Below are 17,926 nucleotides of genomic sequence, written 5' to 3'. Positions count from 1 at the left end.
TGAAATAGAGCAGAGATCAGGCCCTCTCTCCCTTCCAATGACCCTTCCTTTCATGTGTCTGTGTGCTTTTATGTGTGTGCTGAGGGTGGGGGGTAGGTGTGTGTGCGTGTGCTTGAGTGTGTGGGTGTGCACTGACGTAGCACAATAACCCTCATGTGCATTGGTGCGTGTGAGGAAAATGACCTTGCCTGTGTGTGTAAGTGTATGAGTGTGGTAGCATGTCTGGACTCTGCAGAGGCTCTTTAAATGACAAAGACAAAATAAAATCTCTGACACACACACACACACACGCACAAAAACATAGACACACGCACATACACATCATGCGTGCATAAGAACTAATCTCTATCCAGTCAACAAGTAAAGAGAAAGTGACGCCATGTTCAAACTCTGTTGGTTGATAAGAAAATTAATCATTTTTTCTTTTCATCAAACTAAGCTTAAATATCAATAATCCCATATGACTTGGGTTTTGTTATATTTTTGTCTCTTTTGTATGATCATGTGATGATGACCAACATAAACTGAAAAATTGTGTGATAATTTTTTGAATATACAGAGATACATAACCTAACAGGAAGCTGATTCATTCAGGTGATAATCCAAGGTTAGACAATTACGGTTTATTATCATCAGAGTTTCACACAAAGCCCTTTGTAGGTCCAAACATTCAACCCTATCGCTAATGGCTGATGGTTAATGGCAGGTTTTCATAAGTTCTCTGTATTGGCTATTGTAAAGTCCAGAATGTAAATTTAAATGAGTATAACTAAAAAAAACAAAACGACTAAAACTACTTTGTTAATGTGCATATTTCATGCCATTTATTTCAGAAAATGAAACTCCCATATTATATGGTGTCACACCATAAACAGCTAATTAACTCAAAATAATTTCCTGAGCATTTAAATGGTCTCACTCTGAGTTAGTCAGATTCACAATCATAAAGCAGACTGTTGTTTGTGTCTCTGTTTACACTATTTTTAGTCTTATATCAACTGATATTATTATTTATACCAAAGCTTCCTGTTCATGTTCATTATAATTGTAAGTTGCCATTTTTCTAGCACTAAATCCTTAATCATCAGTATGCTGCTTTGTCTTGCCTGCATTCTGGATCCAACTAAACATCACCGAAGACAAACATACTGTCATCTTCCTAAAATAATGGTCAGCAGTGATTTAGGCACAAAAAAAAATCCCTTTTGGCAAAACATGTCTTGGGTCATTATGTTAGGAAGGTGACGGCGTATACCTGGAGCTCACAGTGTCTGTCGCTGACTTTGCTTTTAAAGATATTAACTGCTGATAGCCTTCTAACAGAACCTCACTGTGAACATGTTGAACTATTCCTGTATAAGTAACTTTCCACAGCCTTACAGAACGACCACCATGTACCTAAGTTTACAACAGCATTTAAAAAAAAAAAAAGCCTAACTTGCAATCATTTTAACAGAATTCATCCAAAAAGGAAAAAAGAAAAAGAAATTGGGTCATTTAACACTTGCTTTATGCATAGCAACCATTCAGAAACAGGCTTCCATGTTACATGTGAGGCATGCAAGTTGGGGCAGTGTGTGTGTGTGACTCATCATGCTGCTACATATAATAGCCTGGCATGAGGAGAAGTTGGCTACGAATCATCTTTGGGCGTAACGGGCGACAATCCAGCAAACTAATTTGGATCTGGCTGAGACAATGCAGTTATTATTTTCCTCTGGACCATCAGGCAGAGGACACACAGCCATCTGTTGTAGCCACACACACACACACACACACACACACACACACACACACACACACACACACACACACACACACACACACACAGCCACACCCAAAAACCCCCAAGTGCCCTCCCACACCCCACACATACACACACATCTCAATTAGACCAGTGAGAGGGCAGCTGCAAGTGATGCTTGGTCCCACAAATACAAGCACCAGAAAACATGAACGGATTTATACATACATAAATATGTGTACATCGTGCTGTTCTGAGTGATCAACAGGTGGTAAAACAGACACATTCTGCAGCTCATGTATGTTTGAACTCCTGGATCCCAGAAACACATGTTTACATATGTTACATGTAAACACAGTTTACATATGTTACATGTAAACACATGTTTACATATGTTACATGGAAACACATGTTTACATATGTTACATGGAAACACATGTTTACATATGTTACATGGAAACACATGTTTACATATGTTACATGGAAACACATGTTTACATATGTTACATGTAAAACATGTTTACATATGTTACATGGAAACACATGTTTACATATGTTACATGGAAACACATGTTACATATGTTACATGGAAACACATGTTTACATATGTTACATGGAAACACATGTTTACATATGTTACATGGAAACACATGTTTACATATGTTACATGGAAACACATGTTTACATATGTTACATGGAAACACATGTTTACATGTGTTACATGGAAACACATGTTTACATATGTTACATGGAAACACATGTTTACATGCGTTTCTGCTCCATGTGTTAAAATGGCATGAATTTGGAAATAGTTTAAGGAAGAGGACACATTCTAATGTTTATGTGCACAGAGAAAGAAGCAAGCTGCAACATTTTACTGCAAATAATAAAAATTCAAAAATAAAGAAAAGGTATTTGTTAAGAACACAAAAATGAACATGGAGCAAGATTATAGAACAGAGACGGCCCTAATGTTAGGCAGCAGCCGTGTTTAATTACACATCCACACTTTTCAATGTCTTTATTAACAGTCTGTTTGACTAGCCGGCCACGTCCGCCGTCTCCCTGACGAGAAAGCAAAGAAACGAGTTTAACCAGCAAATCCTCTTTACACAGAAATGTGCCTGAGGATTTTTGTTCAGCATCGACCACCAAGCAAGAAATTTCTGGATGTCGTCAATTTGCCAAAAGGCTTAAATCCACCATCCACCATCACTCAGCCCCGACTCCCCCTCACAGAAGCATTTCCTGCATGGTGAGATCTAATTAAAGCTGAGAAATAATTAGTGATATATTTTTTCTCCTCGTAAAGTAAAAAAAATGAAGCAACGATTAAAAAGAGAAAAGTAGAAAGGAAGAGCAATTAAGATGATGGAGGTTGAGGAACTTTTTGTACACATGTTAGATTAAAGGATGGGACTTGTTCATGGCAAAGACGGGCTCGATCGCCCTTCCCCTCTCTTACTCTTTTAATCGGTGGCACTTCTTCAACAGCTGATAAAAGCTGAAAGAACAAGATAACTAGCAAGCCGATGATGGCAGAAAAGCTTAAGGGACCCAATTTAACAATTAATCAATTATTTGATAGAAATCATCAATCAATCTTGTTGGGGGAATTAGTTCACGGGTGGAGAGGGGAGAGACAGACGGTGATGTGTGGGGGTGTACCTTCATCCTTGATTTGTTAAACAATTTGGCACTTTGCTAAAATCCTTGTTTCTGAGAACTTTCCTCAACGTAATGAATAAGACAAATAACATGTCAAATCCATTAGAGAGCAAATTATGTTATAAGCATGTATGATGTTTAAGATAATGAAACAGAATGAGCGTTCTCAATAAGTCCAGTTCTTCACAGGTTTATACCATCACCTCTTCAGCCAGTCAGGGCTGCAGGGCCTCTTTCAAGATTTTCTGGTAGAACATTAAATGCATGGTTCCATCAATTGGGGCAAGTCATTTTACAATTTTCCCATTAAAAATAAACCCAATATGCCTTTCTGATTGGTGATAGAGCAAAATGAACTTGATAGTATTTAGTGTAAGGGAAATAATTAGCCAATCAGAATTTCCTGTCTGTGGTAACTGAGCAGAATTTATTGAGTAGAGAGGTATTCAGCATCCTGGTCAGAATATCTACAGTATTAGAATAAATAACAAGGTTAGTCCTAATAGAGCAGGGGAGCAGTCCTCACTGCTGAACTGCATCACATAGATCTGTGCAAATGACCACAGTTTTCTTCTTAATCCATAAACACCATTCTCGAGTCAGTTCTAAAACCCCATCAGTCTCGTAATATCACCAGGTCGGAGTAAAAATTCCCGTCTGGAATGCTTTGTGAAGCTCTTATTTGCAGAGATCAGTCAGTGGAGACTGTGAAGCGTTCACAATCACCACATGTTGTTTAAAACAGCATCAATAACTCAGACTGGTGATTTCAGGACATCTGTTTGCAGCAATACGGAGATAAATAACATAGTGGTGCAGTTAAACTGTCTCCCATTGCCGTGACAACGTACAAAAAAGCTCTGAATTTGACATAGAGGATCAAACATTCCCGACTCTTTTAGCAATGTCACGAGACAGCTGGAGGCTCACTTCCTGCTTATGAAATCAAGGATGAATTTAAATGTGCTCTGTTAATAACTTTTAAGAACTGAAGTAATAATAATTATTGTTATTCCAACCTCATCTGTCCCCAGCAAGCACACACACACACACACACACACACACACACACACACACACACACACACACACACACACACACACACACACACACACCCACCCACACACACACACAAGCACATATCCAGCAGTAAAATATGCATTGTTTCTCACTGCACAAATCAACAACAGTCTGCAGAGCTGATGAGATTTTGAATGAGTCCTAATTTGTTAGGAATTGTCTTTGGTAATGACACAAGGAGGAGAGGGAAGAATAACAGAGATGCAAAACAGATCAAAAGAGGAAAAAAGACACAATATGCAAAAAAGGAGAAGCCAGAGTTATAGTCAAAATGACTTTCAGTGGAATTTTTCTTTTATATTCATTTTGTTGTGAGACGTTAGGGGAGGCTTACCTGTGACAATCCCAGGTAAATGGAAACAGTCTCAGAGATGTAGAGGAAACGTCCTTCCTTGTTTAGTGCAAATACAAAACCGTCCAGTGACTGAAAAACACAGATAGAGGACAAGCATTAAATGCACTTCTGAACCCTTAAGTCTGTCTTAGTAAGAGGTTAATTTTTGAAGATGCAACATAAGCGGGAGAGAGGAAATGGGGGGGTGAAGGGTACCGCGGTGCACAGGGGTAAAGGAGGCCTTAGCCGGGGCTCACAGGTTCGAGTCCCGGCCTGGTGACCTTCGCCATATGGTCAATGTCGTCCTCTCTCATTACCCACTTTCCTCCCTCAAATAAAGACCACTAGAATCAATAAAATCTTTAAAGAAAACCATAAGGGGGAGAGGTTCAGAAACTGAGGCGAATAAAATGAAATGAGGGGGAAAAACAGATAATCTTAGGAATGGCTCAATGTGTTTTTAAATAAAAGTGATCACAGAAAACTGTTTGATCTTTTCTTTGTTTTTGGAAAATGAGCTTAGTTACATGCTCATCTGTCAGTTTCCCATTGTTTTGGTGTTATTGCAGAGAACTTGGTCACTTCTGAGTTGTTTTGTGCATCAATCAAATCACCAAAATATATTTATGTCACTTAGTTATTCAATTATCCTCTCTATTGATTCTACGTACATGTAGACCCATGAACTTTAAAACTTTGTTTTGAGCTTTGAAATACTGATCTCACATTGTTTTCCCTTGTTGGGTGTTCTATTTTTCTTTATCACCATTGGAAAAGTTGATCTGTGACAGACCCAGCCTTCAGAAGGCTCAGCATGTCTAATGGTGCATTTATGTGACACTCACGATGCAGCACTCAACTACAGCACATTATTTCACACACACATGCACACGCACACACACATTTCATATACGCATATTGCAAAGGGGGCCCTTTCAGGCCGGAATCTGTCTAATGCTGTTGATCTGTATGTCATGTCACAGCTTCTTCAACAATAGTTAAAAAAATCAAACACACACCCAAAGACCTCAGTCCTCAGATCTAGACTACGATAGTGTTGGATAAAATATTTTACACTGATCACACAACCTTGAAAACAAAGACAAAACACATTGATTCTTAGTTGATCCAAAAATTCAAAAAGTCCCTTCTCATGACCCCACACTCTTCATCACCCTGTGAAAAAAATACGAGGACACACAGAAAATGCTTATTCTACCCTTGCACTTCCTCAGGTTCTGCTATTAAGCTGCTGATGGTCATGGGTTAAATGGGGCACAGCCAAACACATAGAAAGACTGACATGTGTAGATAATCCCAGCACGTGTTTTCCCGTCTGTTCTGGTGTTTCGGTTTGTCTGATTGAGGTCAAGGTTTAGGAACAAGAGGTTCCAGGTGAATGTAGGCAAATCTGCCAGTTTCATAGGGATTAACATGGATTAATTAGAATTGGAAAGCAATTTTAGAGGTGATGAAGTGTGTGTGTCTAAACTATTCTGATATAATGCTGATGTGAACACACACTTTCACACAGTCATAGATGTGTTGCAAGCAAACATAATGTTGCCCAGGTTGCCTCATATATTCCCTTAACAACAACTCCCACCAAATATCATTCAGAACATTGTCTTCAGCTCTGTTGTGGTTTTCTCTTTATTCGGTTCATATTCATTTTTTTTCTGCAGAAGGTCACCAGGGGCCTGGAAGGTCAGTGGAAGCTTCACAAAGACATGGATAAAACAGGCCAACTGACTTCAGCATGAACAGCTTTCATCAAAGAAACAGCTTCATTCACGTGTGTTACAAACACATTCAGCATATCACATACAGGCCAATCTTTCTTATTTTACAGAGGAAATTACTTTTTAGGAAAAATTAAGTAAAGGTGTCTGTTAAGTCCTTATCAACTTTTGTGTGTTATCTAAGCCTGTGCTCACAGTCAGGAGAGTTCTGGGACAGAACTCTCCTGTGTGTGTGGAGGTGATATTCAAAAAATAAGTTTTGCTTAAAGAGCACATAGAAAAAAGAAAACCTTGCAACAAAAACACAGACCCCATGTCTGCTGACCTCAGTCTGTGTGCAGAGATATTGTTTCTATTTTCTTTGTTTACTTCACTTTGATTTGCATATTTATAAAACATATGCATGGGGATTTCTGATTTGAGTGTTCAGTGGTCAGCACACGTGACTGCATGTGGATGTAAGCGCTTGTCCATGTCATTTTATTTTCAATTACACCTATATAGTAGGGTGTAAGTCCCAGTCTTATAATGAACTGGCATGCAGTGTGTAGGAAGCAAGTAGATCAAGGACAATATTTACACACACACACGGACGCATGCAGCCAAACAGCGAAGTAAACAGATTCAAATATCACACACATGCAGCAGACGGAACCATTGGTCATAGAATAAGTCACACACACCACAAACTTAAAAAAACAATACCACTCTGACACAAACACACACACACGCACACGCACACCCCCACAGACACACACCGACACACACACACCCACACCACACACACACACCACACACACACCCCACCCCCCCCCCCCCACACACACACACACACACACACACACCCCCACACCCCCACACACACACACACACACACACACACACACACACACACACACACACAGACATAGGCTCCATCTCTTTTACTCTTTTCTTTCTGTCTCACACCAGTATATACAATCACACACCCTGTGGCAGCGGCCCCTCTGCGTGTGTGTGTCTCTCTCTTTATGAAATCACAGAGGGTCTGACCGCCTCATAGTAATTATGCTAATTGCCTGGATGCCCTTGCCTTTATTTATGCGGGGCTGGTAAGATAAATAAGAGGAAATTGCTTTGGATCTAACTGTATTCATTTCAGCATGCTAACTAGAACACTAATGCTGCTCTCACTGTTTGCGAGGGTGTGTATGTGTGTAACAAGGAAGCAAGTGAGCTGAGGTGAAGGTCTTTTGTTCACAGATTTGTTTACCTTTTAGAAATTCAGCAGGTAATTGCAATTTTGATTCTATATTTCCTATCTGTGTGTGTCAGGGCAGAGAGCTTTGATGCGTTTTGTCTGTCTGACAGCAGCTTGGTAGGTTAGCAGAGCCGTCTGTTTTCTGCAGCCGCTCCCATTTCCTTCTGTTTATATTGTTCTTCTAATTTGACCGATCATTTACCGCTTCATTCTCAGCAAGAGATATTTCAAAACTATGGAAACAATTTCAATACAAAGACATATTAGACACCGAGACATCCAAATGTATTCACTTTTGGTTTAAATACTTTAAAGCTGCAAAGACATATTTCAGTATTTAGTCAAATAAATACTGATGTTGATGTTTTGATTGCATCAAATGGTCAAAATCTAAAAAAATAGATTTTGAGTTTCCTTTGTAAATACTAATATATAAAAATTAAATGCCAAATTATTGTCTTTTTATAATCAAAAATATCTTCTGTATTGTTTTTTTTATACTGAAAAATGTTACAATATAAAAAGAAAAAGAAAACAATTATGATTTTTACATGCCAATCCATCACAGTTAAATAGCATAAGTAGAGGCTGGAGTTATTGAACTGCAGTGGACTCAAATTTCTGTCTTCCTTCTTCATGAATGCTATTTTAATGATAGTTGTACTATTATTTTTGGTATTGGTAGTAGTAGTCACATGATTAGTTTTTAATTCAGTATGAAAGCAACAGATTGTCTTCAGTCAGTGACAACAGAGTGCAGCGTTTCAATCATGCTGAATTGAATCCAGACTCCTGCTATGGAGCCGGCTGTCTGTGACAGAAAAAAAACATTTCAAATATTTTAAAATATCATTTTACTTTTATTGTGAAATGCATGCTATGACACATAGTGTATGTGACGAACCCTAAATGAAGTTCATCTTAATATTTTCTCTCTTTTTAAAAGCCATGCAAAGACAAGGAGAGGTTCTGTGAGGTTCAACAGGCAAATGTTATGGAAATCCTCCTTAGCTGAACATTATTCATGTTTCATAAAACCAGAACAAGTTTTAGCTTAATGGTGTACCTTTATGAATCCAAGGTTTTTCAAAAAATCTTATGTATTCATTTTTCATCTATTTATTTTTTCTTCTCCCATATTTGAGTTTGAGCTGGACAGAACTGCACATTTTAAATACTATTTTTTATGGAAAATGTTGGAAGTAATTTATAATGGTTTAAATTTTTCAAGAGGGAGGGGTGGGCATGGGGATGCAGCCTTACATAAGTAAAATGTATATGTTGTAATGCATCTGGAAATCCATGCCATCATCCTCTGACACGTTCATACACATCAAGAATAGCAGAAGCATAAATTATATCTTTGTCAGGACCGGAGCAATGAGACAACAGTTTAATGCTCTCTTTATTCACAATTAATTACTAACTACAGAACTGCAGCCTTTTGGGGGGGGGGGGGGTCTGACTGGCTGAGCAGTGTTTCAGCAGACATAGCTCACTGCAAGACCGACAACCAAACAGTTTCTCTACAATCCCAGTATCCCAGTTTCAAAAGAACTGGAGAACAGAGAGTTATCTGCAGAACTGGCGCTCAGGTTGTAGTGGAATTCTGCATCACATCAGAGAACAGACAGGAAATGCTTTTAATGGGCCGTGGTGTTCAAACCTCTCACACACCAACACACACCATGCAGGCCTAAATGCCGGACCACAGACAATAAAAAGAGGAGAAAAAAAAAAGACAAATACACACACACCCACACACGCAACAATGTCTAAATCTAGGCATTAAGACAGTAAGAGAAAGAATTGCAATTGATTAGTGAGCACTGCTGAATGGCCTGCTCTCTGTGCTTTCCACCTCCTGTAGATTACTGCATCGATCGCCCACTCTCTCTCTCTCTTTCTGTCTCTCTCTCTCTCACACACACACCCACTCACCAAGACACACACAACACAGAAACAAACTCACATTACAACAGATGAGGCTATCTTTTAACCATTCAGAATGCTTGGCTTAAATGTTACTGTCTAGTGCTCTGCCTCTTAATGACTAATGGAACAATAGACTGTGTGTGTTTATGTGTATAGGAGACAGTGGTGGGATGGTGTGCGTGTGTGTGTGTGTGTGTGTGAAGGGGGTGTGGGGGTGAATGAAATGAGGGGTGGACAAGAAAAATGGACAGAGGGTGATATATGGGGAAAATAAGAAATAAAGAATCAAGACATAAAGAGAACATGAAACAGGAAAGGGGTGTGATTAAAAGCAAAAGGAGAGAAGAAGATAAATTGAAGAAAAGAAACCAATTCAGGTGCGACTGAGAGAAAAGCTCTAGGAAAAGAAAAGAAAATAATAATTGATTATCGAGGGAGAAAGAGCAAAGTTAGTGCGAGCAAAACACTGCACTGTTTGTGTTTGGACAAGTATTCTGAAATCAACCATTTTCAGCTCATTTAGTTTCAGTTGTCTCTGGACCGACTGCAGGAATTCAGTCCCATCAACACAGAGCAGCGTTCCGGAGACACTGAACTGCTGCTGGTTGCTCAGAACCTGATTAAAGCTGACACATAACTTCATCTTTAATAGGCAGAAATGTGTTAAAATCACCAGACAGATAACTTAGTCAAATTCTCAATCTGGATGGGAATTTTGCCCTTCAATATTTTTCCGAGCAGATGCTCACCCCTCACTTCTTGTTGTATGTTCTGCAGCCAGCAGAGGGCTGTGTGTGTTAAACATGGCTCTGCATGCGCAGAAGCCACTGAGGACACAGCTGAAGAAAATCATGCTAGAACTGTATCTCCTATTCATAACATTTACAAGACATTTTTAAGTACTATGACCGCTTTTAGTTCCAGGGCTTTACTGCAGCAAGTAAACCAACAAATAAAAAGCTGGAAATGACATGAACAGGAAACAAGAGTGGGCAACAGATTAAAATGATAAAAACCATGACTAAATGGGGAGTCAGCAGATAAAATCGTTGTGATGCAGGGTTTAAGCACAATCCACATAAGGAGACCTCAACTCAGCTGTTACAGGTTCAATTCCCGGCTGTCGCAGATTGACCTTTGACACATGTCTTCCCTCTCTCTCATTATCTACTTTCTTGCCAAAGCAGTTTCAAATAAAGGCCAGTAGACTCCAAAAAATCCTTTAAAATAATGATTATCAAAAAACATTAGCGGAATTCTAAATCCATCCCTCGATTCTTAATTGATAGATTACTCAATTACTAAAATATTCATTTACAACAGGCCTAGTTTGTTGTACACGAAAGTCAAACCCATCAGTCTGGAAGTGATGTGAGGAAGCAGGCTGGCTGGGGAGGTTCAGATGTTCCTAAAGTTCAGAATTACTGGAAAGGATGGCCGGTTTGAGTGCTAACAACCACACAGGAAACTTAAACAAACCAAAACCAACACTGGAGTCGAACTAAAATGCAAAAAAACAGAAAAACCACTAATAAACTCAACACCAGAGAATGTTGAGTTTCATAAAGATAAAATAAAAAGAACATTTTAATCCAAAACTGCACTGGTAAAGCTAAGAATGTTGTGCCATCTCACCATCTCACACAACACCAAATCCAAAACTGAAGCGTTTTGGATTGAAATACTGAATAAAAATGTTTTTTTCAGTCAAATATGTGCTGATCTTTTTTAACATGATATAAATATTTGAGAATCAGTTCTCATTTACACACAAAATTTTTGAATAATGTGCAGTTTAAGTTGAAATTATTTAAAGAAATATCCAGACTAACATACGATATAAAAATTTTACAATGACAAACTAAAATGTTTATCGTTTCTTTAAAGTAACTTGATATACATTTCTATCATTTTTTGCTTAAATGAATTGATCCTCTTCAACAAAAACCCCAACACTTCCAGAATCAAGCCAGCTGTATAAGTTAACAGACATGTAGCAAAACTATTCATGAAAGATTTCAATTGATACTGTGAAAAATGTAACACTTCATCTGAATCAAACAGCAAAATATATTCCCCCAAACAAAAAACGATCTATGCATTATTCACTTTGCATCAGAGAGCCAGCTCTGCCATGTCGTCCTGTTTAAGAGCAGAGCTTTCCCGTGCCCAGCAAATGATCTGACAAGCAACATCAAGAGTTCGGTCTGCAAAGGTCAGCAGGCACCCCCCGACATACACACACACACTTGCGTCAATACTGACACACATTCTTTTAGGGGTTAACAGTCTCCAATACACACACGTACACGCGCACACACACGCACGGACACACACCATCATGGCTGAGCCTAAAAGGTCAACTTCATGCTTATTGGTGATAGAGCTATTAAATGAACCAATCAATAGAGAAGGGAACAGAGCAGGCTCCTGAGAGGCAGCATGGGCTAAGATGCAAACACAATAAGAGATGGAGAGAAAGCAATTGAGAGAAGGCCAGAGAAGGAAGAAAAAGGGAACAAGATGGAGATAAAGAATGAGGAGGAAGCAGGAAAGAAGTTAAAGGTGATGGCCAAAAGGAGGTAATGAGACCGTATACAGAGAAAGAAACAGGAAAGGAAAGTCCAGAAAGGTCAACATGTCAATATAGGAAGGACACAGGAAGAGCAATATGAGATAGAGAGAGAGAGAGTGAAAAGAAGGGAAAAGAATGAAGAGATGAAGGTCCAAAAAGGTCAAGATGTTCCAAAACAGGAAAAGGAGACGAGTAGTCATCTAATTATGGGTATTTATGAGATTAATATAACAAACCACTAATATCTCCATGTAGATATTTAAAGATGTCCAAAACCACACAGAACTAAAAGACATTTTCATATCTTTAAGTGTATTCATTTACATTCATTGAAGCTTTCCTGGGTGAAAACGCTCCTGCATCAACAAAGCAGTTCATCATACGGCAAACTTAGAAAATTCTTTTTGTGTCTGATTTAAAGGCTCACATGTTGCAGCTTTTAGTTTTGTATGTTAGAACTGGATTGTGACTGAAAAAAAAAAAACCTGATTGTGAAAAACAGCGTAAGGAACAGTGTGAGCAGGAGAAAAAGAAGCTGGGATCAAGGTGATGCTGCAGACACTCTGAGCATTTCCTGTTACTCCATTTTAATCAAAAGCAACAGCACACACCCAAACACACAGCTCTGGAGCAATATTTCCACTCCTCCAGTTATTGCTCATAGTTCAGAAAGCTCAGGATCACTTAAATTCTTTTCTAAAGTGAGTGCATGTGTGTGTGTGCGTGTGTGTGCGTGTGGGGGTGGGGAGGTCTGTGTTGAAGTCCAGGATGGACAACATATCCTGAAGCTGTTTTGCAAAGTTGTCGCATATTGAATAGTGCAAATAATTCAATATATAAGTATAAGCATGAAAACTGACTGAAATGATTTCAATAATTCAGCAAAGTTTAGTTGAGCTAAGACTTTAATAGCTTCTTCACTGCATTGATCATTCAGCTGGTCCTCCTGCTAGATGTCATGAGACAATAAAGATATTTTTACAAATTATTTTTAAATGAGGATGGTGTTGCACACTGGCCACAGCAATTTCCTGATTATATGACACTGAATCGTGATGTCCCTTTAAGAGTGACAAAAGTCATTGATTTCCAATCTAATGCTGCCTGTAACAAGTTTTCCAGCTTCTTTTCAGAGAAAATTTAAAAAATCATTAATCTGCACATCAACTCTAAAGCCAAAATCATTGCTGTACCCAACCAAAACTGCTTTGACTCCTTCCAATCTGGTTTGTGTGCTCACCACAGCACTGAGACTGCCCTCGTAAAAGTATTCAATTATATCCATATAAATACGGACTGTGGGAGAACCACAGTGCTGGTTCTGTTGGACCCCAGTGCAGCTTTTGACATATTACTGTATCGACTGGAGAGTTGGGTTGGACTCTCCAGTTCAGTGATCAACTGATTTGAATCTTACATGAATAACAAAGACTTCTTTGTTTCAATTGAAAACTTCTCATCAAAGAGGTCAAAGGTAACATGTGGGGTACCCTAAGGTTCAATCCTAGGACCCCTCTTATTCAATATTTATATTCTCCCACTAGCTCAGGTTATAACAGGAAATAATATTAGCTACCAAAACTATGCAGATGACATACAGCTCTACATTACAATGTCACCAGGTGACTCTGAACCCATCCAATCACTGAATAAATGTTTAGAACAGATAAATATGTGGATGTGCCAAAACTTTATCCAGCTGAACAGAAACAAAACTGAAGTCATTATTTTTGGACCTAAAGAGGAACGATCTAAAGTCAATGCACAGCTTCAGTTATTACAACTAAAAACTAGCGATCAGGCCTGAAATCTGGGAGTAGTGATGGACTCGGACCTGAACCTTGCGAGCCACATAAAGACAGTTACAAAGACGGCCTTCTATCACCTGAAGAACATCTCCAGGTTTAGAGGACTAATGTCTCAACCAGATCTAGAGAAACTCATCCACGCGTTTATCTTTAGTCGCATTGATTATTGCAACAGCGTCTTCACAGGCCTGTCCAACAAATCAATCAAACAGCTACAGCTGATCCAGAACACTGCTGCTCTTGTTCTCACTAACATAACACCAGCCTTAAAGTCCCTACACTGGCTTTCTGTAGCTCAAAGAATAGACGTTAAAATACTGATGTTGGTTTACAAATCACTGAACGGTTTAGCACCACAATATATTAAAGATCTGCTGTTGTTGTATCAACCTTCCAGACCTCTCAGGTCTTCTGGTTCTGGTCTACTTTGCATCCCCAGAACCAGAACCAAGAGAGGAGAAGCAGCTTTCAGCATCTACGCACCAAACATTTGGATCAAACTTCCAGGAAACTGTAAAAAAGCAGAAACCTGACTTCCTTTAAATCTCAACTAAAAACACACCTGTTTAGAATTGTATTTGAAATGTAATATGTAACAATGTATTGTTTATTCCATGATGCATGACTTTGTGTTTTTGTGCTTATGATGTAAAGCACTTTGAAATGCCTTGCTGCTGAAATGTGCTATACAAATAACATTTGATTCGATTTGATTTGATTTGATTTGATTTGATTCTAATAAATGTGTGGTCTTTCCATTCAGCCATTGCTTATATCTGTTTATTCATGCAGAGCTGTGGTTGCTGTTCGGTCCTTAAATTACAAATTATGATCTTACCCTTTCATTAAATAACTAGAAAATTTAATGATCAAAATAGGCTGAAATTATATGTCTTTATATTACACGTACATATATTTTGTTAAATTTTAACAGATGCGCACTATGTTACTTTATTAAGTCTTCTCTTTCTATTAGTCAGGTGGTAACCATGGTGATTACACAACTTTCAAACAAGAGGGTGCACATGGGCAATCAAACACACCCAGTACATTGTGAGCATCAAGGATGTCCGAGCTGATAAATCTTTTTAATACTCTCCAGATGGATGTTGTTTTGCTTTGCAGCTTAACCTTAGAACAGCCTTCCAAAGAACAGTCTTGCCACAGAGCAAATGCTGCCAGTCATCTGACTTTGTCATGTTGGCTTTGTGTTTTTTACAAAGATGGCCATATTATATATAGTGATTATAATACAAGCAGTTTGCTACAGTCTCAAAAGTTAGAGGGATGAAGATGCATTTGTGTAAGGTAGAAGATGTGGTCACAAAGTTAAGGATAGTGAGATAGGACCCAAACAGAGCCAGAGGAGACAGAGCTGAAGGGACACAGGAAATATTTGAACAATTTACCTTAATCCAAACTGAATAGAATCAAAACAGAAGAGCAGCTTGAATATAAGGTACATAGGCAGATACACTGAAAATTTAACCAACAGTAAAAGCTGAGCCACAATACAGTCACTGGTCATTTTATTGGCTATACCTAATCTATCGTTTCTAAAAGTAATTAAATTCCAAATCCGATGAAATGTTAAAATTGGGACTTCAGGTTTCTATGACTATGTTATGAGGCAAACTTTGACATTTTTGTGTAAATTTGTTTAATTCTGAAATGTTTTGACTGAGGGCTGCACAGTGTCACTGTTGATAGTTTTCTTGCCTTGCAGCAAGAAGGTTCTGGGCTCAAATCCTGGCCACGGTTTGAAAGGTGGCAACTGTAGTTTAATTACCCCGTTGAATATAAATGCCACATCTGTTGCAGGACGACTGTGAGACTGACTACGGTGCTTAGGAAAAGCAAGGGGCGACTTTTACTCAGCATAGTCCCTGTAGAATGATTGTTACTTAACATGTTGAGGCCAAAGTCTCCAATAACACAAAATTGAGTAGAGCTGCTGCTCTTTCACGTCGAGAGGAGTCAGTTGAGGTGGCTCGGGCATTTGGTCAGGATGCCTCCAGGTCGCCTGAAACAGTGGGACGTGTTCCGGGCACGTCCCACTGGGACGAGGCCCAGGGGAAGACGCAGGACATGCTGGAGGGACTATGTCTCTCAGCTGGCCTGGAAATGCCTTGGGATTCACCCGGAAGAGCTGGAAGAAGTGGCTGCAGTAGCAGCTTTCCTTTTGAAGCTGCTACCCCTATGACCTGGATGGATGGATGGATGGATGGATGGATGGATGGATGGATGGATGGATGGATGGATGGATGGATGGATGGATGGATGGATGGATGGATGGATGGATGGATGGATCGATTTAAATGACTTTGAGTGTTTCTTTCTTTTACACACAACTATCTCTCTGGTTTATGGAAAACCATCTGAAAAAGCAAAAGATATTCTGAGAGTGGTAGTTTTGTGGACAGAAATGACTTTTTGAAGCTGCAGTAGGAGAATGAGCAGAGCGGCTCAAGATGATTGAAAGGCAGCAGTAGGTCAAATAATCACACTTTACAACCAAGCTATGTGCATCCCTTATGAGAACACTGATCCATCCTCTGACTCTCTGTCCAGCAGGATAATGTAACATGTCACAAGGTCATATTAACTCAAATGGGTTTTTTCAACATAGTGAATTTACTGTACTCTGATTACCTCCACAGTCACCACGTCTCAATCCAACAAAGTGACATTGGCCAGCGTTGAAGAAGAATTTAGTTTTAGACAACTGTTTGATGTCATGATGTCAATGTGGATCAAACGCTGTAATGAATGTTGCTGCATGTGTGTCACAGAGAACAAAGACAGCTTTGAAGGCAAAGGAGGGTTTCAGCAGATGCTGACAAGGTAATAAACTGACATAAAAAATTAAAACAAAGGAAAGTGTAGCAGAAATAAGTGAAGTCAAAAGAGACGGTTACAGACGATGGTCACTTCTAACGCAATTATCATTGGCTGTGTCATATACACACTCCCAATGCTGTCTCTCTGGCCACACGCATCACACACTGCACATCTGCACCACAGGGTAACCAAGTGGTCGCCCTTTCCTTCCTCCCCTCACTCTTCTTCTACTCAGGGTGATTTTTGGCACTGTTGCACTGAGACAGCCCTCAGAGCAACTGTGCAGTAAGCAGGATGAACCACCAAAATTATTTTACTGTTGTAGACAAAAAACACATAGCAAATCATCAATTTACATGCAGTAAATTGAACAAATTTACTGCATGCTTTGAACAAATGGAAAAAAAAAAGATAAACTAAAAAGCTTTTGTGTTTAGCAATGGCCCTGCATGTCACACAGAGTTGTTCTCTGGGTATTTCTGTCTAAAGCAAATAGCTAGCTGAACAATAATCTTTAAATAATCATACAATTTAGTTGCAACACTTGCACAAGTCAGCTGATATGGGGCTAGGTCTACCTCACTGGGTGACTTATAGGGATAATAGCTGCAGGTTGACTTTTGCTAAAGGAACTTTTTACATTGCTGATCCCCTCTTACCATTTTACAAATTTGTTATCCTTTATTAAACTATATACAGATGAGACTGCAATTAGAGCAGAGATGCCAGTTTATCTTGTATTTCCAAGGTGACAACATACATAATTTAAATCACATTTAGCCAAAGGCCACAGAAATATGCACAAAAACTAGAACTGTGTTCAATAATGAAATGATAATAATGAAACTTGAAAATCCCAAACGTAAACAGCGTTCGTCTAGCTGTCTCCTTGGTTAATCACAATCACTCAATCTCTTTATTGCTATCTCCTTGATTAACACAATGTTAAAATACACTGT

At 39.0% G+C, this 17,926-nt stretch overlaps 1 protein-coding gene across 3 annotated transcripts in view; it reads right to left on the bottom strand.

Annotated features, from left to right (window-relative positions):
* Nucleotides 1–17,926, bottom strand: part of LOC129377323 (neuronal PAS domain-containing protein 3) — a 238,672-nt gene that overhangs the window by 77,500 nt on the left and 143,246 nt on the right. For all 3 annotated transcript variants that reach the window (XM_055057195.1, XM_055057196.1, XM_055057198.1), the window contains one exon: nt 4,827–4,916. In XM_055057195.1, the coding sequence (XP_054913170.1) occupies nt 4,827–4,916 (90 nt within the window). The remainder of the gene's footprint in view (nt 1–4,826; nt 4,917–17,926) is intronic.

This window comes from Poeciliopsis prolifica, unplaced genomic scaffold, assembly GCF_027474105.1.
Source record: "Poeciliopsis prolifica strain line A6 unplaced genomic scaffold, Auburn_PproV2 SCAFFOLD047, whole genome shotgun sequence".
NCBI lineage: Eukaryota > Metazoa > Chordata > Actinopteri > Cyprinodontiformes > Poeciliidae > Poeciliopsis > Poeciliopsis prolifica.
This window is presented reverse-complemented; position numbering and strand designations above follow the sequence as displayed.